The sequence below is a fragment of the Lepidochelys kempii genome, chromosome 9 (assembly GCF_965140285.1).
Source record: "Lepidochelys kempii isolate rLepKem1 chromosome 9, rLepKem1.hap1, whole genome shotgun sequence".
Lineage (NCBI taxonomy): Eukaryota > Metazoa > Chordata > Testudines > Cheloniidae > Lepidochelys > Lepidochelys kempii.
This window is the reverse complement of record NC_136388.1, coordinates 11,533,553-11,558,279: the sequence shown is the minus strand read 5'-3', so window position 1 is coordinate 11,558,279 and position 24,727 is coordinate 11,533,553. Positions and strand designations below refer to the sequence as shown.

At 42.3% G+C, this 24,727-nt stretch overlaps 1 protein-coding gene across 2 annotated transcripts in view; it reads left to right on the top strand.

The window, feature by feature from the left end:
* USP13 (ubiquitin specific peptidase 13) overlaps window positions 1-24,727 on the top strand; it is an 80,424-nt gene that overhangs the window by 22,099 nt on the left and 33,598 nt on the right. For both annotated transcript variants that reach the window (XM_073359304.1, XM_073359303.2), the window contains exons 3-8: window positions 590-650; window positions 9,003-9,124; window positions 13,613-13,755; window positions 14,004-14,188; window positions 20,657-20,751; window positions 23,426-23,613. In XM_073359304.1, coding sequence (XP_073215405.1) covers window positions 590-650; window positions 9,003-9,124; window positions 13,613-13,755; window positions 14,004-14,188; window positions 20,657-20,751; window positions 23,426-23,613 — 794 coding nt within the window. The remainder of the gene's footprint in view (window positions 1-589; window positions 651-9,002; window positions 9,125-13,612; window positions 13,756-14,003; window positions 14,189-20,656; window positions 20,752-23,425; window positions 23,614-24,727) is intronic.

Sequence of the window (24,727 nt, the reverse complement as noted above, 5' to 3'; positions counted from 1 at the left end):
TTATTTACTTCAGATAACAGTCTGTTATAACACCCAAGAGGGCCCCGGTGGCCCACCTGGATTGGTAATGGGAGGCAGAGTCTTTCTTCTCCGGCTCATCATGTCCAGTCTGCGTCCAGTCATTAAGCACTCTTGACATCTGATGGTGTGGGAGTAGGTGTGAAATTACGTGATGATCCCATCCAGTTCTTAGGGTATGTGTGTGTGTCATTACCAGTGCTATCACAATCGGTCTGCTGGCAGAGGGGAGTAAGTGGACATATAGAATAAACTACTCTGACTTCCAAAGGTGGTCCCACTGGATCAGGGTCAAGTCCCATTGGCGAGGGATATGAAGGAAGCGTATGCTTCTGCTGCCCCTGCTGTAGGTGTTCTATGGTTAAATAGAGGACTTTGTTGTTCAGGGATGTCCGTCTGGCACCTTTTACCAGTACTAAATTTGTACCTGTGCATCCCTCCCCCGAAAACACGCCGAACGCACACTGACCCCTCTACCTGTCGGGGGAAGCTCCGGCATGAGGCTGTTGTTTGCTTATTTCAGGTTCACAGGTTAGATTTTTAACTGTATATTTTCTTTTTTTCTTTCCAGAAGGTACCAGGCGCATCTGGTGGAGCTTTACCAAAAAGGAGGAATGCAGTGCTATTTTTAGGTATTGTAGATAGCTGCTCTCACACAGTCCTTGTGTCTAACCCCAGTGCATGTGCATTTGGGTACACCTGCCACTCCAGCATGTCCGCCTTATTTTGTTTTGTTTTTAAAACTGTTCAAAGTAGAAAGATTACAAATTTGTAAGTGTCTTCCTTTTAAAATAAATTATTAATGATCATCCCAAAACAGCCTCACAGATATTCTCAAACTGCTTAGGGTTTGTTAGACACCTGTCTGTCTACTTACATGTGCGCCATCACCATAGTATATTGCTTTTATAAAATGTGAATTTGGATTAACTTTTTATATAGGGCCAGTCTGGGGATCCCTGATTCCTGCTTGTGAGCAGTTGCTCTCAGGAGTAGTCCCATTAACTTCTGTGGAACTATTTGTAACTGCTTATGAGTGTGGGTAAGGGGTCCCCATTCTGGTCCAAAGTAAATGTAACTGTACATGTATACTGAACATCTTTTAATAACGCTTACACAATTCTATCTGCCTGACATGTCTCCCTGATATACACAAAGCAAGGAAGTGAGGGAAAGCAAGGGAAACCCCCAATGAGTTTCCTTCATCTGCCTCTAATCATCTTTCTATCAAACCCTAATTTTCCTAGATATCAGTTGATTTATGCATCAGCCAAGAAATCTTAGGACCCCATAAACTCCTTCATTGGGACCCTACAGTATCAGCTCCACTCTACACACTTCTGGGGCTTTTTTGGTGCATTTTCTGTGTATTTTTTTTCCTTTTCATGTCTTTCATGGGGTGGAGAGAGAATAGAAGCCATAGTCACTACTGAAAGTAGCTAAGTAATTCTTCCTGAAGTGAAGGGGTTAAATGTTTTCATAGCAAACGCCAGCTTTCTGATAGTGGAAGGGGGAACAATAGCTTGGCATCCCACTGGAGTTACTTTGGTCTGTGGAATGTGTTGCTGAGAGGATTGTGATGGATTCAATCATTTTTAATGGCAGGAGTAAGTTCTGAAAAAGGCTCCTGGAGAAAAGAAAAGAAAGGGGAAGTTAGTGAGAGGAGAGTAAACAAGTGAAGTTCTCTTCTCTTCCCCTTCCCGCCCCCCCACCCGCCGTAAGAGGAAGGTGCTGTTAATGAGGAGTTGGCAGGCACTGGTTTAAATGCCAGTTGCTAGCATTTCATATTTAGAATAATTTTCAATTATCACTAAACGATTACAGAGTGTCTGCATAAGCTTCCGAAAGAAATCAGACTGCCAAGCAGGGCTGCCTTGCAGTGTTAGTAATGCAAATGTGAATGAGATGCACACAAAAGAGGCTCATAGAAACACAGAACCAAATTTTGTTATTGCTAATTTACTGCATACGCATTTTATATAGCTTAGAGAGGGTCAGTGATGCACCATTGCTCCTCTGCCGTTTGTTGCTAGAAGAGGGGTTTGTTCCTGCTCTTTAAATTGTGCCCTTGCATCTGACTATTCTGCTCCCGTGCTGTTAGAGCTGTTCCAGATGTTCCAACAGCCTTGGTTCCAATTAATCCTTGAAGGCAGGGGAGTTACACCAGTGATGAATTTGGTCCATTGAATTGTCACTGTTTACCCCAGGACCTTATGGATCTGAGACATCTGTGGAGATTCTGCTCTCCTCTGGGCAGTGTGCTCCTTCATAATCCTCTGCACAGCTCTTGCTGCTTGGGGATGAACTGAAACTCTCTTGATACTGTCTCATTTTAATCCTTTAAGTGGTGTTTTTACAGCAGTGGTTAGCACCTGTATAGCCCTTTGTAAAGTTCTTTGAGATCTATGGATGTAAAGGTGAGTAAATAAATATGATTATCCCCATTCACAAATGGGGGAACTAAAGCACTGAGGGGTTAAGTGAATTGCATGAGGTTGCACAAGGAGTCAGTAGCAGAGGCAGAGTAGCAGAGCAGTAACCATGCTGCCTCTAGATGCTTTCTCATAGCTGGTGTTGAGTTGCCAGATGTTCCATCTTTACAGAACTTTAAATACTGCTTTTACTTGCTCATTCCATGATAGAGGCTGACACCAAACTGGCAGTGATTGGTCAGCCAATGCATATTCCTAGCCAGTCTGGGCTCACACAGGTAGTGGGGCTGCAATAGATGATCAAGTGACCTTCTGAGATAGGTTTTGGGTGTCTTGCTCTGAGTGATTCCTAGCAGCCCCAGTGAAGCTGGCTTTCTGTACAGTCAGGCTAGTTTGGGCACCTGTTACTCTGCTAGTTATAATCCTCTTTGATATACGGCTATTAAGGCTATTAAACCCCTTCCAGTCTCCTCTATTAGAAACACATCTTTAAAAATCTCATAGAATGGCTTCCAGAACTGCTGCTATCATGAGAATAGAATGGAAATGAAGAAATCTGAAAAAAGCGTAGGATCAAACCATTGAGATTCTCCTTCCCGAAACACTGAAAAGAGCCATGGTAGGGGGTGTGCTGCCAATTGTGTGAGTTAGAAACAAAAATTAGCCTAAGAAGGGAATAGAGAATCTTTTATTTGTGAGTTTGCAAAAATGTCCTTATGTGAACTTTGTGTGTGAACGTCTCAAACTTTCCCTGATGACATCTGGTTAATTGCTTCGGTAAACTAATTTGGAGCCAACATGGCTAGTCTTCCAGACCATAAGCACCTTGCAGGCAAAATGTGCTTGAGCCCTGTTTTCAGTAAGGATATCTTTAACTTGTCTATTTATTTTGCAATGTTACCGCCTTCTTAAAAGGGTTCAGTCATCTAGCTTGTGGCTCAATATTTAGATTTTGTGTTCATGTAAGTGTGATTGTACAAAATACAGACACTACTCTATGAATAGAAATGGTGATTTGAGGATTTAAACATTCCCCTGTAGCTTTGTGAACTTAAATACAATAGAGGTGTGCCAGCACATGAGAGCCAAAAGCGAAACGGGCTAAGAAGTGAGTGAAATTGTAACTTTCTAGTTTCATTACCCAAACTTAAGTGAAATTCAGAAAGGTGGACAGACAGCATATATAGTGAAAAGAAAATAGGAGATTACAAATATTGCAGTTTTAATAATTTGTTGTTTTAGATAGAGCCATAGGAAGTAGGAGCCCTGACTACAAAACATATTAACAACCATACTTACATAAAATCAGTATAACTAACCCTAACATTATTAGGAATACAACTAGGGATTTTAATTTTGTTGGCTTAGTTTTCTTGGCTACTTAACTTGTAATTTTGAAGAAAATCCATAGTACAGTGGGAGTGGAAATAATGATTATATTAACCGCTATGGTGTTAAACTGAGGTAAATACCTCATAGTAAAAAATAGTACTTAATGCTTTACATCTTCAAAGCACCGTGCAAATATTATCCAGTTTATAGTTAGTGATTTAGTGGATCCTAGTGAGAAGCATTGTAAAATCTCAGTTGTGCTGCAGTTTGGTTTCCTTTCACCAAACAGGATGAAATGGCTGTAGAGTATATTTATTATTTATCTATTTCTTTTATAGCTTTGCTAGTGAGCTTGGTGCTTTACAGACATGTCTGAAGACGAATCCTTGTTCCAAATGGCTCGCTTATCTGAATAGACAGATGCTGCATTCATGATAATTTGGGGGCAGCTGGAAGGAATGATTTGAGGTTCAAGGGCTTGAGCCTCTGCCATTCAAGGCAATGGGATCTGGATTGAGCCCTAAATGAGACTTGATTTTCAAGACCCCTTTGTAGGGCCTCAATATCGGTTGCGAACTCATTGATCTGTGTTATGAGGGAGCTCTCTGTCTCACACACAGGCATCACCACGCACACGGTGGACATCCTGTTTGGGGGTCCTGCCTGGGATCTAATTATGCCACTATTATTAGTGCGTTCAGTTGGTAACTCATCTAAATCTAATCTGGGCATGTCCAGTCAAGTGTTTCTCCCTTCTTTTCCCTCTAATGGCTTAGTTTACGGCACTCTCTGCCACCAACAGCCCACTCAGCTGCTGTTTTCAGTCAGCCAGCGGCAGTGCACTTCTCGCTATCACTAGGGTGATGCTTATGAGCTGGGCAGATGATAGCTGAGTAAATTTACCCTGCTGACTTCTTGCCCAAAATAACAATCCCAGCCTGGCCTCCACTTAGAGCATTGGTTATTTTGCCTTCCCTTTCGTCCTCTCCCTCAGCACGCTCTTTGTGACCCGTGGGTGCTCTGTTTTGATGACTACAATGTTTAATTGTGCCTATGACAGCCTCATAAAGCTCCTGGTCCCTTAGAAGGGAAATACATTGCCCTGTGTGGGTTCAGCATCAATGTAGCAGCCTTTCAGAATTGCTGTACACCAGTTGTCTGGTGCCTGTGTGAGACCTCAGAGCTAAAGTAAGCCCATTACTACACAGGGGTTCCTGGGCTCATGGTATTCAGGCATCTTGAAGTGTTGCCTTCACCTGGAAAGGGATTGTGTGGGAAAGTGGCTTCCCAGCATTCCTTGCTACTCAAGTTACATTGATTTCTAAATAAAATTTGCTCGATTTACAAGTAAAAATAGATTTTTTTCCCCCAATTGCTGGCTCGGCAAACCTAACCTAAGTTTTGAAATTCAAGTGGGTTCTTCCCTGCTCACGCATAATCCCCAGTAACAATTGTGGAAGGCAGATTCTGCCTGCAGTTTCTCCGGGGTAGCCCTGTTCTCTCATAATAGAACATAGTTAATGGTTCTGTTGATCAGATACGAACTCACCGTCTCTCAGCGTTTTTGGCTCTGCAGGGTTATTGGAAATAAAAAGGAAGGAGAATTTATTTTTATCACTGAACTAAACATCTCTGAATGTGCACAGGCCAGGGTTTTCCAAAGTGGCTAGTGATTTTGAGATGCTCAAGTGACCCCTTTTAGAAAGGCCTGGCTTAAAGTGCTGAGAACTCACCCTCTGAAAATCAGGTCCCTTTAAGATGTTAGTCACCCAAAGTTAGGCACCCAGAATGGCTAGTCAGTTTTGCAAATCTTGGCCACATGGAGCAGAAGTGTTGAGTGAGATGGTGCTGATTTTGCATAGTCCCTTTTCAAAAAAACACAAATTAAATCTTCATTCTTTCGCTAGCACTGATGGAACAGTGTATGTCTTTTTTTTGTCATGCTGCCTTGAAGTCAGTATGTCAGGCTTCTGAGGCGATTGTGCAGAGAGAATGTAATTTCGTGGTCTTGTAGCAATCTGAATGGCATGAAGCCTTAAAAGATAAATTAAACTTCCCCTTTTCCCTTTCTTCACTGTAGCTAAAATGGTGGGATACTCCTAAGTGCGTCATTACCCTCATCATCAAGGGATTGATTGCTAATGGGATACGGAATCTTTCATCTCTAGGTCACCGGTTCAAATCCAGGTCAGGTCAATGTTATTGGGCTTGGTCAAAATGGGCTGCTTGGAGTGATGGTGTCAGTCTGGTTCTTACACCCAGAAGAGCCGTGCCATTGCTATTTGTATATAGCAGATCATTAATGCTAGACCAGCTGATCATCCTTAATGTCTGTAAAGTGAAGAAATAAAAAATATCAAAGGCCTTTACAGATGTCTAAAGGTATTGGCAATGATCAGAGTAAGCCAGTGGCTCTCAACCTTTCCAGACTACTGTATCCCTTTCAGGAGTCTGATTTGTCTTGCGTATCCCAAGTTTCACCTCACTTAAAAACTATTTGCTTACAAAATCAGACAAAAATACAAAAATATCACAGTACACTATTACTTAAAAATTTCCTGACTTTCTCATTTTTATCACATAATTATAAATCAATTGGAATATAACTATTGTACTACATTTCAGTATATAAAGCAGTATAAACAAGTCATTGTATGAAATTTTAATTTGTACTGACTTCGCTAGTGCTTTTTGTGTAGCCTGTTGTAAAACCAGGCAAATATCTAGATGAGTTGATGTACCCCCTGGAAGAACACTGAGTACCCCCAGGAGTACATATACCTCTGATTGAGAACCACTGGAGTAAGCCATCCTCCAGTGCCCTCTGGTGGCTGATTGAAATGCATCGTTACAGGCTCCAAATGGGATGACTTACCTTCTCCACACCTATGTTGATATATGCTGGATATTTTAGCTGCTTTCGGGAACTGGAGCATAACATTTCTGGAGTTACCTAGAGACACTGTGTGTTTAAACTGTTTAGCCTTATGGACGGTGGCCACTTGTCAGTGTCTTGGGCATTACTGAACTTCAGCATGGTTTGGTGTCACACACCTCCGTGGCTTGAGGTTGTTCAGTTTGATTTTTCTTTAAGAACAGATAAGTTATTTTTAGGTGCATTCTGAAAAAGTTTAGCATTGTGTTTGGATCCATAGAATTCCTTCAGAATCAAGGGTTGAAATGGGAAATGTTAAAGACGCGCTGGGTTGTAGTGGAGTTATTGGGTGATCCGTAGTAGACTGCTGTGAAAATGATTTTTAAGGAAAAGGATTATTGAGAGAATTGGCTAGCCAGGGAGTTGGTAATGGGTTAGTCTCTCCTCTAGATCATCTGTTTTAATCTAGCCCAGATTGTTAGTGATTAAAGGTTGCTGTTGGCTGTCTTTTCAGACTATGTGCAGTGGGTTGGTGGGGTTGGGCCAGTTGTTATTAGACAAGTGGTCACATTATTAAAACCCCAGTTGGCACTAACTGATCCTGGTTTGGCAGCCTCAGCAGAGAGCCAAGGACTCAATGGAGCCTGGATTATTGTTGTCCCTAGAGGTGATCCCTCCAGGTCCGATTGAGGTGTATTAGTGTGAGAGTTTGGGAGAAGCTCCTAGTCATTCTGTTTATTCTGTGACTGTTCTGTGGATAAGTAGAGGGTGTAATTTAACTCATGCACCTTTCATCTTCACCTTACCCGAGATTTCGTACATTCCACATGTGCAGTGGTTGATGCCAGTGCTTGTTTAACATTTAAGTAGATCAGTAAAAATTATGTATGTACCTTGAGAACAAATGAGGGCCAACCTGAGTCAGCTATCCACCACCTCAGGCCAGATGTTCTCTTCTTCATGTGACAGTAGAAACCTGATGTCTAGATGGATTCTGCTTCCATCATGTTGATGGGAAAATGTCCATTGACTTCCATGAAAACTGCAACACTGTCATGTTTTTACTTCTCACTCTCCTTACGCTGCTCCTTTTTGTGGCTTCATCTTATAAAATCTGCATAGCATAAAGGAAGGGAAATGAAAGATGATAAAAGCACCCAAATCTCATGTAAATATTACTGCTTGTTAACCCAGTTAATCTTGAGCATTTAGTTTCCTATAATAATAATACTTGGGACTTTTCGGCTGTGGATCTCAGTGTATCATCTTCCGTATTCATATGTGTCCAAGAAGGCACCAGGAGAGCAGGCAAATGGTCACTGCAACACCCATCAGCTTCTTTTATTCTACGTTCATGTGTTATTGGTTAGGAAGGGAAGTTAGTTCACCTTACCCAAATTGCTCGGTATCGTTAAGTTGGCCACCCACTGATGGGCAGATCACAGCCAACATTTCCCCAAGAGGCCCTCTGCTTTTGTGCACTTCCATTTTGGGGCATGTGGCATAATGTGAGGCATGTGCGTCTTGATTTTCAGAGCTTCTGAGCAACCACAGCCCCAGGGGCAGAGAATGGGAGGTGCGGGAGTGAATAGTAGGTTCATGTTCTCAACACCTCTGAAAATCTGGGGGGCTCAAGTCGGGGCCCCCAAAAATGAGGCATCAAAATTAAAAACTACTTTTGAAAATGTTGGCCTCTGCTTCTCTGTACTTCACCTTCCTCATTTGTTCGTAATACTTCATGGGGAATGATGTGAGACTTCGATTATTCTTGTCTACAGGGAAAAGTGTTTTTGCTAAAATCGAAGGTGTGAATTTAAATTATATAGCTATACAGGTATAAACCCCAGTGTACACGCTTTTATTACATTACGCGTGCCTTTTTTGGTTTAGTTCATGTTGCATGGGAAGGCGTTTAATCTAAACCAAAGAAAGCCACTCTATATTGGAATAGGTGTGTCCACATGGAGGGTCACACTGGTATGACTATATTGATATAATGGGTAAAACTTTCCAATACAGACAAAGCCTCAGTGTTTGTAAAGTGCTTTGAGACCTAGATGAAAGATGCTACCAGAATGCATTATGTTCTTGTTCTTAATGAGTAACCCAAAAGAATACCAGGATCTTATCTACTTCCCAAAGTGCAATGTCCGTAACAACACAACGATGGCTGCTGTACTCAGCGGCCAGCGCAGCTGTGATTGTGAATGAGTATTAACTCAGGATGGATACTTTGTTCCTCAGCTTTTCCCCCCAGATAAATTGTCAGATTTCAGTCTAAACATTTTTTTAGTTTCCTTAACAGTTTATCATCTCCTTACGTTCTCTCTCTCTCTCTTTTGCAGATCTAGAAACAAATGGCGATTTAAACAATGATGATTTTGAGTATGAAGATGAAGCCAAACTTGTTATATTTCCAGATCACTATGAAATTCCATTACCAAATATAGAGGAGTTGCCAGCACTGGTCAGTGAGTGTGTGCTACTGGTGGCAGAGTAGGAATTGACTCCAAGTTCATTTTTTATGGATACAGGGGTTTGTTTGCTCATGTGTATGTTGGTTATTTTTACTATCAGGGTCTCTCTCATCCCCTGCATGGGGAAATTAGGCAAAGGGGAGGCATTTGAAAAAATGTGACTTACTCCATCTGTGTCATGCTTCTGTTTTACCGTCTTCCTCTTCCTGATTCACTCCACTTATTCTGTCTTGTTCTATGGCCAATGGTTTATCTCTTAGAATCATAGTAATGTACGACTGAGGCAGGACTAAGTATTTATCTAGACCAGTGGTTCCCAAACTTTAACAACCTGTGAACCCCTTTCACGAAAATGTCAAGTCTCGCGAACCTCCTCCTAAAAATGAATATTTCCAGGGATTTTCTCCTTTACCTGAGTATAAATTATAAAAGCAGTGATCTTGGAAATTTAAAATTTGTTTTTATGCTATGCTTATTACACACTATTTGTTATTATTTATTATTTATCGTTACAGTATTTTTATTACATTATGAAAACGGCAACACTCTTCCAAGATCTCACTTTCATAGCTTGTATCACTTTGAATAAGCTTGTTATAAGACAAGGCTCCTATGTTTCATCAAGGAGTATCAGATGTGAAACAGAATGAAGGATTTAAGAAGCTAACTCAAAGAGTTCCTCCTACACAAGCATTCAGGTCTTGAGCAGTCCAGGCAAACAACGCACTTACAACTTACAAAGCTTAAACTTGTTCTTCATAATAATTTTTAAAACAATACTAGCTGCCTATTCAATTTTAAAAACAGCAAAAAATATCTACCTCCCTTTCCATTTCTTATAAGGAGTCTTGAAGTTGAAATCTCCTCAGTGTGATAGATACGCTTGCTTTGATCTGCTTAGCTCTTGGAAGTCCAGGGGCTTCGGGCTGCTGGCCCTGTGCTGCCCAGGGTCCCTAGGGACAGCTCTCTCCGCCATTAGAGAATTTTTTCTGAGAACCCCCAGGGGTTCATGAATCCCAGTTTGGGAACCACTGATTTAGAGTGTCCCTGACAGGTGTTTGTCTAACCTGTTCTTAAAAGTCTCCAATGATGGGGATTCCACAACCTTCCTAGGTAATTTGTTCCAGTGCTAAACCACCCTGACAGTTAGAAAGTTTTTCCTAACATCTAACCTAATTTTTCCTTGCTGCAGTTTAAGCCCATTACACTTGTCCTGTCCTCAGTGATTAAGGATCACAATTTATCACCCTCCTCTTTATAACAACGTTTCATGTACTTGAAGACTGTTATCATGTCTTCATGCTTTGCCTTGATTATCTGTTTTTGACCCCTCTCTTCCTTCTTGGGGCACTTATATAGCCCTCATCACTGTAGTATCTCAGAACCTCACAATTAATATATTTATCCTCCTATCACCCCTATATGGTAGGGAAGTGCCCCATTTTACAGATCGGGACCTGAGGCACCGAGAGACTAACGTGGTAACTTGCCCACAGTCACACAGGAAGTTATGGCAGAGCAAGGAATTGAACTCAGGTCTCCTGTGTCTCAGGCTAGCGCCTTAATTAGCAGGCCATTCTTCTCCTTTTGCTCCCCTACCCTTTCTCTCTATTGTATTCTCTACTTCCTTCCCTGTATGTCCTGTCTCTCCTTTCTTCTCCCCCCAAAGCTGTTCTACTGGAGGGATTTCAGTGGGGAGAGGACAGTGGCCTTATGCATCACCTCTGGGTGGTGGAAGAAAGAGTAAAGACTGTGCTGGGAGAAGTGGACCCATGGTGTGTGGAGACTAGCTTTTTGACAGTGTTGAGGAGGTTAGAGAGGGGTGAAGCAAAAGAGACCAGGGCAGTTAAGAACAGATGGCAGAGTTATGCAGGGTCTTGCACGCAAGAGCGAGAATCTTGAACTTTGAGATGGAGAAGGGGGAGCCGGTGGAGGGATTCAGAGGGGTGAGGTTAGATGGTGATGGGCGAGGAAGAGGATCTTAACAGCTGTCTTGTTGGACTGGAGAGGGGCAAAAACCCGGGGAGGCAGAAATGTTGAAAAGGAGTGTATGGGACAGTCCAAAGCAGCAGAGAGGATGAAGCTGATGATGAGACCCTGAGATCTGGCTAGGATGCGGTTGCTAGAGACTTCAGAGAGTGCAGGTTGAGTGGTGTGGAAAGCGGAGGCAGCAGGATGAAGCTGGAGGAGCAACAGAGTCTACATGTGTAGATAAGCATTCAGTGAAGTTGGAGGAGATGGGGGCTGGGGTGGTAGTTAGGGAGGTCAGGGGTCTGATTGCTGAGGCAGGGGGAGAGAAGGCCTGCTGGTATTGAGAGAGGAAGTGGGAGGTGAGTGTGTGGGTCAGTGAAGGCAGGTGGTAGTTGGGTTGCTGAAGCAAACTGAGGGATTAGAACATGCTACAGAACTTGGCACCAGTGATGGGGAGAAGGTGGAGGGCGTTTAGGGAGGGAGGAGGGAGATTCTGGCCATCCCAAGTAGAGAGAAAAGAGAGTTTAAGGAAGCTGCAAACAGGTGATGGGGATTGAAGGCTTGGGAATTCCCCTGCAGCAGATGTGAGGGTTGGCAGTGCTTTGTACAGAAGTACTGAGTCATGTTGAGAATTGACTGCTGCATCTGTTTCTGCATTTTTGTTCTGTTATCTGCACTATCAAAAGAAGGCCCATGTTTTCCAAAGGACACTCGGTTTTGGATACACTATTTGAGGCATCAAAGGGCTTAATATTCAGAGACTGAGAAACCCCAATTCCCATTGACTTCAGTTGATGTTGTGGGTGCTCAGCGCTTCTGAAAATCAGGAACAAGATGTCTCAAGATGGGTATCCAAAATCAGAGGCCACTTCAGAAAGTTTGGGCCAAAGAAAAGCCCCAAACCTGCAAACACTTACCCACCTGCTGAACTTTAATCACATGAGTAGTTCTATTGGATTGGGGCCAAAGAATGTAACACATAAATTGGAAGATAATCTGTTTTTATTAGCTTGGCTCAAGGGTTGCCACAGGCAATAAATCAAATATTTATTTACAAAAACCCACATGTTCTTACACATGTTATTAATAATTCCTTAGATAATGTATTAGGTATTCTTTCAGTTATAATAATTTAATTTACACTTTGAAGTTAATGCTGTTGGTTTGTCGTTTGTATGCCTCTGTGCTGGGACAATGAAACCAGACTTGTGAGTTTCACTTTCTGGTTCCTATAAGTTATCACAATGCTGCTGTAATGGTTGGGTTACAAACTCTGCATGGAAATGTTTAAAATCGAAGCAAACTGGTTTCATTAAAATAAAAAAGCAAAATTTAAAAGCATTTCTCTTGATATTCAGGTTTGTGTTTTAAAAGAAAAGGATACGCAATCTACATTTGGGCTCTAAGCTATTTCACAGTGTGTCTTTATGGAGAAACCTGTGGAGTTACGGGTTAAAGGAAAGCATTCTTATGCGATGTGTAAACTCATTAAAAAACCCACACTACACGGGTATGCTGTGTATATAGGGGTAAGAGTTGACAGCTTGCAAGCACCTTAGCTAGTTTAGAGAGTATAAGAAAATGTCCTGTTATCAGCTGTTGCAGAGAAAACACACTGTTTATTTTTAAACCAGCATATTTTATTGTGGTCCCTGACCTGCTATAAAATGAAGAAGAGTACTCGTTGCACCTTAGAGACTAACCAATTTATTTAAGCAATTTATTGATGCAGCCGATGAAGTGAGCTCTAGCTCACGAAAGCTTATGCTCAAATAAATTGGTTAGTCTCTAAGGTGCCACAAGTACTCCTCTTCTTTTTGCGAATACAGACTAATACGGCTGCTACTCTGAAACCTGACCTGCTATAGTAATGATGGTAATGGCTGTCATTCTGCAAAGAACTTGTGTGCATGTTGACGTCATGTTATGCATTTGCTTCAATATCTTGCTGATTCGGGTCCTTAGTTCTAGCCAGATCCTTGAACTGGGCATAAACATTGACTCTGAGTTCCTTTAGGTTTGTTGCTACCAGCTCTAAAACCAAGCTAGCATTAGCCCTCTCCGGACAATGGCCTACTCAGTTCTTTCAGGAGAAACAAAGAACCATCAAGATTTTTTCCCTTGGGAAATAAAGGAGACTTTTGCTTGTTTTTCCAAATATCCTTTTCAACTGGAAACGTATTTGTTATTTTTTGAGCCAGAACATAGAGGTCCTGATTCTGCCTTCAGTCATACCCAGCTGACGGACTTTACTGGGGCTGCACAGATGCAACTGAGGGTAGAATGTGCATTGGTCTATTTAGTGGCTTGGGAACATGAAGAGAGTTTATTTACAAAGGGGGAGACTTTCAAAGGCACAAAAGGCAGCTAGGTGCCTTACTCCCTGTGACTTTCAATGGTAGCTAGCGCCCCTTTGACAGAGGCTTTTCAGTTTTGCCTTCTAAGAACTGTCAGATGGGTTATTTTTTGAGTTTGACCTCCCTGCTTTATTTGGCTTCATTTTACAGGTAACAATAGCTTGTGATGCAGTCCTCAGTTCAAAATCTCCCTACCGAAAGCAGGACCCGGACTCGTGGGAAGAAGAGCTACAAGTATCCAAACACGCCAAAACGCTTGTACAGATAGACAACGGCGTTAGGATTCCCCCCAGGTAGGGCGCCAGGGCGTGTTTGTTTGGCGACCAGCGCGCTTCAGAAAAAGGCTCACTGCAGGAGCTGCCTGTGTTTTGTGACTTTGGAGGTCCATGTGGGCAACGCAAGAAGCTGGTCCTAAGCCAAATGACCCAGCTGTGAGACTCCCTTGTACTCCACGTTGGTAGATGGTGGGCTTTTGTTTATGGACTCAAACGTCAGCGTTTTGGGTTGTAGCACTGATCACTTTCTTTTGCTTTACTTTCAGTGGCTGGAAGTGCTCGAAGTGTGACCTGCGGGAGAACCTCTGGCTGAACCTGACGGACGGCTCAGTGCTGTGCGGGAAATGGTTCTTCGATGGCAGTGGGGGAAACGGACACGCACTGGAACACTACAAAGAGATGGGCTATCCCTTAGCAGTGAAGCTGGGAACCATCACTCCTGATGGTGCAGGTTAGTTGCCAGGTGATTTGTGCGCAGCTGCAAAGAAACCAAAATATACAACATACATCACAGCCTCTTTTATAGCCCAGAATAGCTGTATTTGTTAATAAATCTCTGTACACATCACACATTTTGGAGCAGCTGTGAGAGATGCAGATTTCATGGGGCAGATCCTCAACTGGTGTAAATTCACATTGCTTTATTGGTGCATCACCGATTGACATGAGCTGGAATAGCCAAATCTCGTGTTATGTTGCGCTGATTTCCATGTCTGACAGCTTTTCTGTGCTTATGTTTCTTGACAGAAAGTGTTAGCTCAGCTGTTAGCTTGTGTGAATTGGACCAGAACTAGAATGAGTGGGATATATATGTGGGAACACATATTGTATGTTGATTTGTGGCTTTACATCTTTATGCTCTTTTAGTGCCTGTATATAGCCTAAATGTGGGTAGGAAATATCCTATAAATGTACTATCCATAGTAAATTGAGACACAAATATATGTGTATTGGGAGAGAAGGAAACAGGCTCTTGAAGAATGGAAGGTACACAATGTTTGTGTCACTCTATGTGGTGACTAACATCATTTTTCATATTGGATAGCAGTAGGTTTAAGGAACAGATTTGTTACAGTTTCTTAAAAATTGTATAATTTTTTGTATAATTGTAAATGTTCCCTAGTAAGATGCAGGATTGATTTATAATACATATGATTTAAGTATACTGGAAACTTGGTTTGCTTGAAATGAAAAGGAAAACCTAAGAATCTGTGAACCTTGGAAAAAATTCTGTTTGAAGAGAACTCTAGTTTTGCATCTTTTCTTCTTGCATTTCCTAGATGTGTTTTTACTGCTGGGGAAACATGATGAAAACAGGATCTTTGTTTAGAAGTTTACTAGATTATAAGGTCAGAAGGAACCATTATGATCATCTGGTCTGACCCCTGCCTAGCGCAGGACATAGAATTTCATCCAGTGATTCCTGCATTGATCCCATAACTTTTTATTCATATTAATGAATAATCGTCTAGCCCGCAGACGTGATGTGATGCTTGTTAATTTTTGTAAAGTGCTTCAAGATCCTCCCAGGAAAGGAGCTATATAAGTGGTGGTGGTCAAGTATCCTCTGACATTCCACTGTGTTGCTGTGGAGAGGATTATGGACTGTGGGGATTAGACAGGGGATAGAAGCATGAAGAGCCGAAATTCCTAAGCAAAGAGATTCTGTTTTCATACAACTGTCAGGAGGAAGTATGAACAAAGAATATGATTATGCACTAGAATTTGGTTTTTAGTGTTCATGGCTGTATGGATGAAAAATGACCTCCAAAAGCCATTTCCTGTAAAAAGCTGATATATTTGCCCCTTGTATTTGTAATCCACATCAGTGAGGATTTGGTTGTAAGACATTTACCTTACATTTAAATGATCAGCTTTTCCTTGATTCCATCAAATGAGGGAAAGAATTTTCCATGCTTGAATACCACTCAGCTGCAGGGAAAGGACACTACAGCCCACAGGAGTGCCTGATTGAACCTGCTGTTGTATTAGAATACCTAGCAAAATTCACTCCCCCATTCCCAGATGGAGAATTTGATTCCTTGTGCATGTCTGATCTTGGAAGTTCAGTGTTTTAACGACATGAATGTAGACATTGGTCTTGACCTATCCCCATAGCAGGATTCTACACTGTCTGCAAAAGAGTCTCTAAAGAGAAAGTTTGTCACTGGTTGTCGGTGCTCTTGCAACAATACGAGTTTCCTGTTGCTCTTGTCCTTCCGCCCTCATCCTATCATCCCTCCTCTCTGTGGCCTCTCTGATAACAAAGGGCAGACTGTCATCCTTCCTCTCTGAATGAGGAGCAGCAGCTGTTCTGCATGGGTCTTTGTTCCTGATCTGTCTGAAGTCAGCTCTGGCTTCCCTTCAGAAAAGATTCTCTCCCTCCCCACTTGCTCACTTATTAATAAAACACTTCTCTTTATATACAAATGATAGCGGTAAATGTAATAATTTCTATAGGGCTGGACTGTAACTCTACAATCCAGCCTGAGTAGGGGACAGCATGTAGATGCATTGCCCCACCTTGTTCCAGGGAGGGAGTAATCTATCAGCCCTTTTGCTGGCACAGATTGCTTCCCCTTTGCACCAGCACAGGTGTGCCAAGGCTCCACCCACTCCCTGCCCACCTCCCCAGGATGAGAGTAGTAGCCCTGGGGTGGTCCATTCCCCTCCTCCTTCCCTGCAGGCTCCAATGATGCAGGTAGCACATGCTCCTTGCATGCTATTATTCTCCCGCTGCATGGATGCACGGGAGGTCTCACAACTGAACCCATAGTGTCTTCTGGGGATTTCAAAGCACTGTACAAATAGCAACGAATTGCATGAGACACCCACAAAGCAGGTGGTATCACCTCACTTTACAGCCCAAGGTCAGATGGCAGATCTGTGGCTGAGCCAGGAATTGAACCCAAGTCTTCTGATTCCCTGCCAAGGGCCTCAAATGCAGTACATTCCCAGATGCCTGTTTGTCTATGCCTTTCAAATTCCTGTACTCTGGGACAGATTTTGCCACCTCTATCAGCTCTCATAACAATATAGTTGTGTCCCATTTTTTCTCCACATCTTTTAAACTGGCTGCAGGGCTAGAGGTAGTAATGGCTGAAAGCAGCATGCCCTGTTTACCACAGACACAGGTGTTGAATGAGGTGCTTCATGGATCCTTTGCATTGGCTGTCTCTGTCATGCAGTTCTCTAGGGCCTCCCTATGCAGCCAGCTCTCTAGGGTCAAACAGAGAGTCCTGCATCCTGCGCCTGTTACACTTTACCATGGAATGGAGTGCTGCATCTGCAGCTAAATAAATTTTTCTCATCTTCAGACCCACCTCTGTTCTGAATCTACTGTGATCTGCTATACCAATGTGCTTCAGACTTGGCCACAGGGGCCCTCTTTTCCCTGGTCTGGGATTTGCTGCTCTTGATTTTGAATAAATGAATTCCTTCTCTCTCCTCTTCTTCCTCTCTTCTCTAAAAGTCACCGTGATATTTTGTAGTATATTTAGCTGCACAGTTGAAGGTGTTGAACCCATGAAACGAGAGCTGGGATTGAGCAAAGATTAATGGCTCACGTGTCCAGGTTCCATTTGTACTATTCTGCTGAGCTGTGGTTTCAGGTAACAACTCTCTCTCGATCACAAAAAAATTGTCTGAACTAGGGAAAATAAACTCCCCGCTTCCATGTTGATAAAGGCAGTCACCCTAGATGTGTGTGTGTAATTTCACTCTGAGAAGCATTTTGAACTTTACAGTCTGTTTGGCTGCTCATGACTTAACCATAAGAGTATGGGAATGTCGTGAGCTCCTGTATATGGATGAACACAGACTGTCTTCTGGGACGCTAACACTCTCAAAATGGAATTCCGGCAGAGGGACATGCTAAAGCCACACAAATACCAGCAGGGTCACCCATGACTAACGTTAATGGAGGGAATGCTGGACTAATCAGCCAGCGTAACTTAAGGGCCACTCCCTGGCTCAGGAGGCTTAACAGGCCAGTAACTTGACTAACCTTTTTAAAAGCTGCATTAACTCTTAGGTTAGGTAACTCTTAGGTTACTGGCTGATCCCCAGCACGAAGGAAATAGTTGCAATGAGGTCAACACAGGGCCAGGACCCAGATATCTAAGCTCTTGGGGGGCTGACCAGTTGTTACAGTTTCATTCAAGTTGCCAGCTGACTCTTTGCTGATGAGGGGAGAAGATCTCTAGCTGCTAGGAGATGGGGCACGCTGAGGACTCTTGGGAAGGGGTACACCTGTCCTGAACTGCCTTCTCCTGTGCTGGCATCTCCCCTAACTTGTGCACCTAACAGGACCTCTCTCTCCCTGCAGCTGGTTCCTGCCCCTCCCTCAGGCAGGGATCTGGCAAGCATGAGGCTGTCAGTGGAGGGCAGGGGGTATTCTGCTGGTTGGGAGTAAAGAAGGGCCAGGGAACTGTGCTGGGTCCTGTAAGGTTCTGGGGAGAGCTGGGGAAAGGGCAAATAGGCCTCTTGCTTGGGGCAGGAGAGAGAGATGATGAGGGGGCTGCTGGCTGCAGTGTGTCTCATCAGTGTGCCCTGCAAACATCATTTACTTTTTCAGAAAGACAAAATCTGCACTGTACTGAACTCCTTGACGGGGCTCGCCTGATAAATAGTGAACAGTGGGACCTTCCCTTACTTTCTGTCCTCTCCTCAGATTTATTAAACTCCATTTCCTTGGGAAAATATTGTCACTGGAGAAACAGTGCTTCTCCTGTCAGCTCGAGCTCTGTCCTGAGATAACAAACGAGCACAGTGTTCTCATCCTGCCAGGGCAGACTCAAGCCCACATGACCCACACTAGCATGCCTGGGCCATGGATTTCCCTGCTGCACCTGTTTTTGTGTGGGGGCCAAGGGGTTGGCAAAGGAGATTCCTGTTCAGAGCCCAGGAAGCCCAAACAGTTACAGAAAGACAAAGAAAGACTCTCTGTCTATCTTAGATACTGCAGAGATGGGGTCCATAAAGTACCTGACTGTTAGTGGAAATGAGGCTCATCTTTGTGGGAAAGCTATGAGCAAAGGTGTGAATTTAAACCAATATAGTTACACCAGAATAACCCTTATTCCAGCATAAGTGTCCATGAGGTGAGTGATATCTACAGAAGTACATCGAGTTAACTGGTAAAACTTTCCCATGTAGACATGCCCAAGGCATAGAGAAGTTAAGTGATTCTTGCCCAAGGTCACATCGTCAGTCTGTGGCAGAGCAGGGATTTGAACCTAGGTCTCCCACCTCCCAAGTTTTGTCTGATCAAGGAATCTTGGTCCAATGTTCTTACTAGTTTTTTAGTAGTTATCCTATTCAGTCTCGCTTTAGTTATTGCTGAATGGTTCTTTAGAGGGTTTGATGGAGCTTTATACATTAAAACTAATATTCTTACTATGGGTATTCTCTAAAGTAAAATGAAGATTGCTTGCCATGTGTGTAAAAAGCACATTTTGGCATTTTAAGTGTGAATTTTCTCTGTCACACATTCTTACACTGGTATCCTGCAATCAATTATTTTGAGAACTAATGCAGTCTTGTGATCAGGCTCATGCAATTTTTACCAGTATGGTATATGGGTTTATATAAATCTGGCATTCCATAATAGCATAGCATACCTTAAGTGTGTCATATCAGTCCCAAGCCTGACATCCAACCATCTTCATCCACCAGGGAACCGATATAACAACCCAGAAATGCAGGTTGAAACGTTTTATTCCTATTATGGGAGATATTTTATAGATCTGTTTATAACAAGTTCTATGAACCAGATGTGGTCTATGCAGTTAAGGATAGGAATTTTGTTGGCAGACGTTTAAGTAATGTAGGTCTCACTAAACCTGGAAGTATCTAAGATATTTCTGTGGCCCCCCATTATCTCACAGTCTTACAGTTTTATAGATTCATAGCCAAAAGGGACCGCTATGATCATCTAGTGTCTGAGCATGTCCCCCAAAATAAATCCTAGAGCATATCTTGTAGAAAAACATCCAGTCTTAAGTTAAAAAATTGTCAGTGATGGAGCCATCATGACCCATAGTAAGTTGTTCTAATATGTAGCCTCATTGACACTCATGTGAGCAAGGGCACTACTATTATCCATAGGGAGAACTGAGGTATAGAGTGATTAAGTGACTTGCACAAGTCCACACAGATAGTCTGTAGCAGAGCTGGAATTTGAACCCAGGTTTCTCACATCCTAGGCTAGTGCCCTAACCACTGGACAGTCCTTCCTTTCTCAAGCATAATGATGATTTTCTGAGGCCCTCCTGGGTTATTATTACTAAAATGTTTACCTTTGTTTGTCATTGGATGGATTTCTCTATGCTCCTTGATCATTCCTGCACCACAACAGGAATAAGGGCAAAGAGGTTCTCCTTGTGCCTTTAGCAGCAATTGCTGACTGATGTAATATCGTTAGTAGTCAATATGTCCACAGTTCTAGTGCCTCTGTCTGTCTGTATCTAATGTCTGCACATGCATATGTACAGGTTCACAGAGTTTCAAATGCTCACACAATTTGAAAAGAATTTCTTATGTTGAAAATGTAAATTTGCTGCATAACCGATGTTTGTGTGTGTTTTTGCTTCTTGCATTTAGTACGCCTCATGTTTGTATTGCTTTACTTTTGAAATCACAGTAAACTCTTTTATTTTTTATGAAACTTTAAATTCTGTGAAAATATAAACTTTGTTTTAAGAGCACTTAATAATGTGATTGTATTGTGGAGGGGAAGAGACCTTCCAACCTGTATAACTCTGTATATACTTTTGCAGGTCACACATAAATGGTGATACTGCCAATAGCCCAGTCTGTACAGGTGGTACCATTCTTAGAATGTTTTGTTGCCTTTCCTAAGTAAAGCCAATAGGTAACATTCTTTGCATCATCACATTTGCTTCTCTCTGTTTTGTAGATGTCTATTCTTTTGATGAAGAGGATGCAGTTTTAGATCCACATATAGCAAAACACTTGGCACACTTTGGAATTGATATGCTCCAGATGCATGTGGTAGGAAACTCATTTTTTATTTAGAGTCTCTCACATTCTTCTAACCAGGAAAAAATAATTTATCAGTGCAAAATAAAATCTGATTCCTAGAGCTAACTGCCTGAGATTGTAATGATTGTATTTAGCTTGGTGAAGAATACTGTCAGCTAGTACATGTTGATTCTCTGGGCTCTAAATCAGTATGTCTACACTGCATTGTTAACTTGGGACTGTGGGACCCAGGCTTGTGGACTGTTCCCAAGCCTGCATTTGAACGTTCACACTGCATTGTAAAGCTGGGTTTACAATTGCTGGACCTGGGTCTCTCAGCCATAGAATCATAGAATCACAGGACTGGAGAGCACCTCGAGAGGTCATCTAGTCCAGTCCCCTGCACTCATGGCAGGACTAAGTATTATCTAGACCATCCCTGACAGGTGTTTGTCTAATCTGCTCTTAAAAATCTCCAATGATGGAGACTCCATAATCTCTCTAGGCAATTTATTTCAGTGCTTAACCACCCTGACAGGAAGTTTTTCCTAATGTCCAACCTAAACCACCCTTGCTGCAATTTAAGTCCAATGTTTCTCATCCTATCCTCAGATGTTAAGAAGAACAATGTTTTCCCCTCCTCCTCGTAACAACCTTTTATGTACTTGAAAACTGTTATCATGCCCCCTCTGTCTTCTCTTCTACAGAATAAACAATCGCAATTTTTTCAGCCTTCCCTCATAGGTCATGTTTTCTAGACCTTTAATAATTGTTTTGCTCTTCTCTGGACTTTCTCCAATTTGTCCACATCTTTCCTGAAATGTGGCGCCCAGAACTTGACACACTACTCCAGTTAGGGTGTAATCAGCGCGAAGTAGAGTGGAAGAATTGCTTCTGGTGTCTTGGTTATAACATTCCTGATAATACATACCAGAATAATGTTTGCTGTTTTTGCAACAGTCTTACACTGTTGAATCATATTTAGCTTGTGATCCACTGTCATCCCGAGATCCCTTTCTGCAGTACTCCTTCATAGGCACTCCTTTCCCTGTTTGTATGTGTTTACAGTTGCTGGAACTGGGTCTCTCAGACATGCTAATGTGGCCATGCTGCATTAAACAGACCTGACTTGGACCTGCAGCTTGAGCTGTGTCCACACTGCAAAATGACAGGGCTTGGACCCAAATCACAGCAGGACTCAGTCTTGGAACCAACCCCCTACCAGGGTTTTAGGACCCCAGTCAGACTGATTTGTGTGTGGACAGAAATGGGGGTTTGAATTCAAACCTGAGTCAGAGCCCAGGCTTAGTGTGCTGTGTAGACATACCCCCTATGGTTTCAGGAGCTGAAAATTACCTTCCAATAGGATTCCTTCCTTGTCTGGAGTTTCCAAGCTTAACTTTCAGAGGTTAGTGTGTCACTACCCTCAAAAATAAGAAAATCCTCTAAATAAAAGAGAGAAGAATATTGAGATTTTTTAATTATGACGAGTAAATTTTTTAATTTCACAAATACATTTAAATGTACAACAGGTTTTTTTTAAGAGTAAAAAGTCAAAAGCCGCCAAAGATAAATGGAGCAAGTAGCTAACAATCAAATAAAAAAATAATTAAAGGGAAGTTTGGTCAAATTTGGCCCCAAATTTAGGTGTTGTGTATGTGTGTATATATTTACCTTCAGCCTTGGAGGCAGTATTGTATAGCCTAAAGGATAGAGCACTGGATTGGGACTTGGGAGAATTACATTCTATTCATGGCTTTGCTACTGACCTGCTGGGTGACCTTGGGCAAGTCACTTCCCCTCTTTGTGCCTCACTTTTGCCACATGTAAAATGGGGATAATGATACCAACCTCATCTGTAAAGCACTTAGAGCTCTATGAATGAAAAGTGCTATATAAGAGGTAGGTGCAGTCTTGTGTCAGTGAATGAGAACCTGAAAATGAAATGGGTCTGAAGCTGACTAGTCAGTTTCACTTTTGTTCACAGTCTGTTTTTATTGTCTGAGCTGAGAGAAAGCAAACAGTAAACTGCAAAAATAACAGTAAAAAGTTAAATTTCACTTTTGAAAAGTTCTCCCAGTTCTAATTATCAAAATATGCTGTTAATATTGGTGTAGAAACTAGTTTATTTTAATCATCACTTTTAGTAATGGAAAATGCCTATTTTACTGAGGACACATGAAAATTTTGACTTCAGTGGGACCTTGATTTCACCCAGTGACAAAACTCCCATTGACTTCAGTGGGTCCAGAATTTTACCCCTTGCCTTCAGAGCTGCCAGTAAAATGCCTAACACGCTGGTGATCTACTGCTAATAATATATAATGGTGTTGTGAATGGTGGCTGCAAATGTAGAGACACCAGAGGTGTGAGCAAGAGAAACCTTCACCATCACCAGCTGAGGTCTCTCACATTTGAGCTAAAGGAGCACTATTTTAGTTGTGACTGAGGAGCAGGCAGTTGTATTCACTGGGACCAGCGTCTGGAGGAAGAGATGTTCACACATACTTAGCCTGTGTATTGCAATAGCAAGAAGCTGTTGGTGTTTTGATTCTGAACGTTCTTCCCTTGGGTTGGAACATGTTTACTTTCATTTTGAGTTGGTTATTCCATATTATAACATGGACAACTAAGTTGGTTTGTAATTAATGCATCATAGTTGCAGATATATTTAAAAAAACAAACCAAACTCCTTTGCATTCAGACAGAGAACGGCCTAAGAGATAACAACATAAAACCAAGAGTCTCTGAGTGGGAAGTGATTCAGGAATCTGGTGTGAAGCTAAAGCCCATGTATGGCCCAGGATACACTGGCATGAAGAACCTGGGAAATAGCTGCTACCTCAGTGCTGTCATGCAGGCCATTTTCAGCATCCCAGAGTTTCAGCGAGCGTAAGTAATTCTCAGCAGTGCTTTGCGCAGGCTCTGATGTCACAAATCTATTATTTATGTAATCCATATAGTATTTCAGTGTGTAACTCTTCTTGTAAATGGCTGTCTTCCAGCTTTTTCAATGGCTTGACAGAGAGTGTTTACAGACTAGGGAGGAAGAGGTCCAGGACTCCTACTGCTTTTGAAGTCAAAATCGCTTTTGACTTAATTGATGTAGGATTGGTCCCTGGCTCATGAACTTCAGCCTGGTCTGCATACAGTTTCTGTACTGGCATCTATTTATCTGTGGTACTTGAATGGGCTCCCATCCCCCCTAGTATCGAAGTGCTTTACCATCTTTAATGTATTCATTCTCTCAACACCTTTGTGAGGGAAGGAAGTACTGTTATCCCCATTTTACAGATAGGGAACTTAGGCACAGGGTCTTCCCTGAGGCTAAGTGACTTGCTCAGGATCACAGAGGAAGCCTGTGGCAAAGCAGAGAATTGAACCTAGGTCTCTCAAGTCCTATGCTAGTGCCTTAACCACTGGACTGTTCTTCCTTTAGAGGCACAGTAGTATAACTATGTCAGGCATGTGATTTTTGTCCCCCAATATAATTAGATCAGTACAATCCCTAGTATGGAAGCAGTTACATAAAGGTGTAACTTTATGGATGTAACTTATTTCCTTTCCTGCACGGGAGTAAACTATGTCTACACTGCACTTTCGTCAATAAAACTTTTGTTGGGCAGTGGTGTGAAAAATACACACCCCTGACCAACAAAAGTTTTACCAATGAAAAGCGCCAGTCTGGACAGCGCTTTGTCAGTGGAAGACGCTCTCCTGCCAACAAAGCTACTGCCCCTCATTGGAGGTGGTTTTATTTTGTCGCCGGGAGAGTTCTCTCCTGCCGACAAAGAGCGGCTACACTACGTGTACACTACGTAGCTACACTACGAGCAGCACAGCTGTGCCTCTGTGAGGTGTGCAGTGTAGACACAGCCTAAGCTATACTAGTGTAGGCACATTTATACCAGTATAACTGTGTCCACACTCAGAATGTTATACCAGTATAACTACATCAGTAGTTAAACCAGTACAACTTTTGTGTGTAGATGGCTTAAAAGGGAGA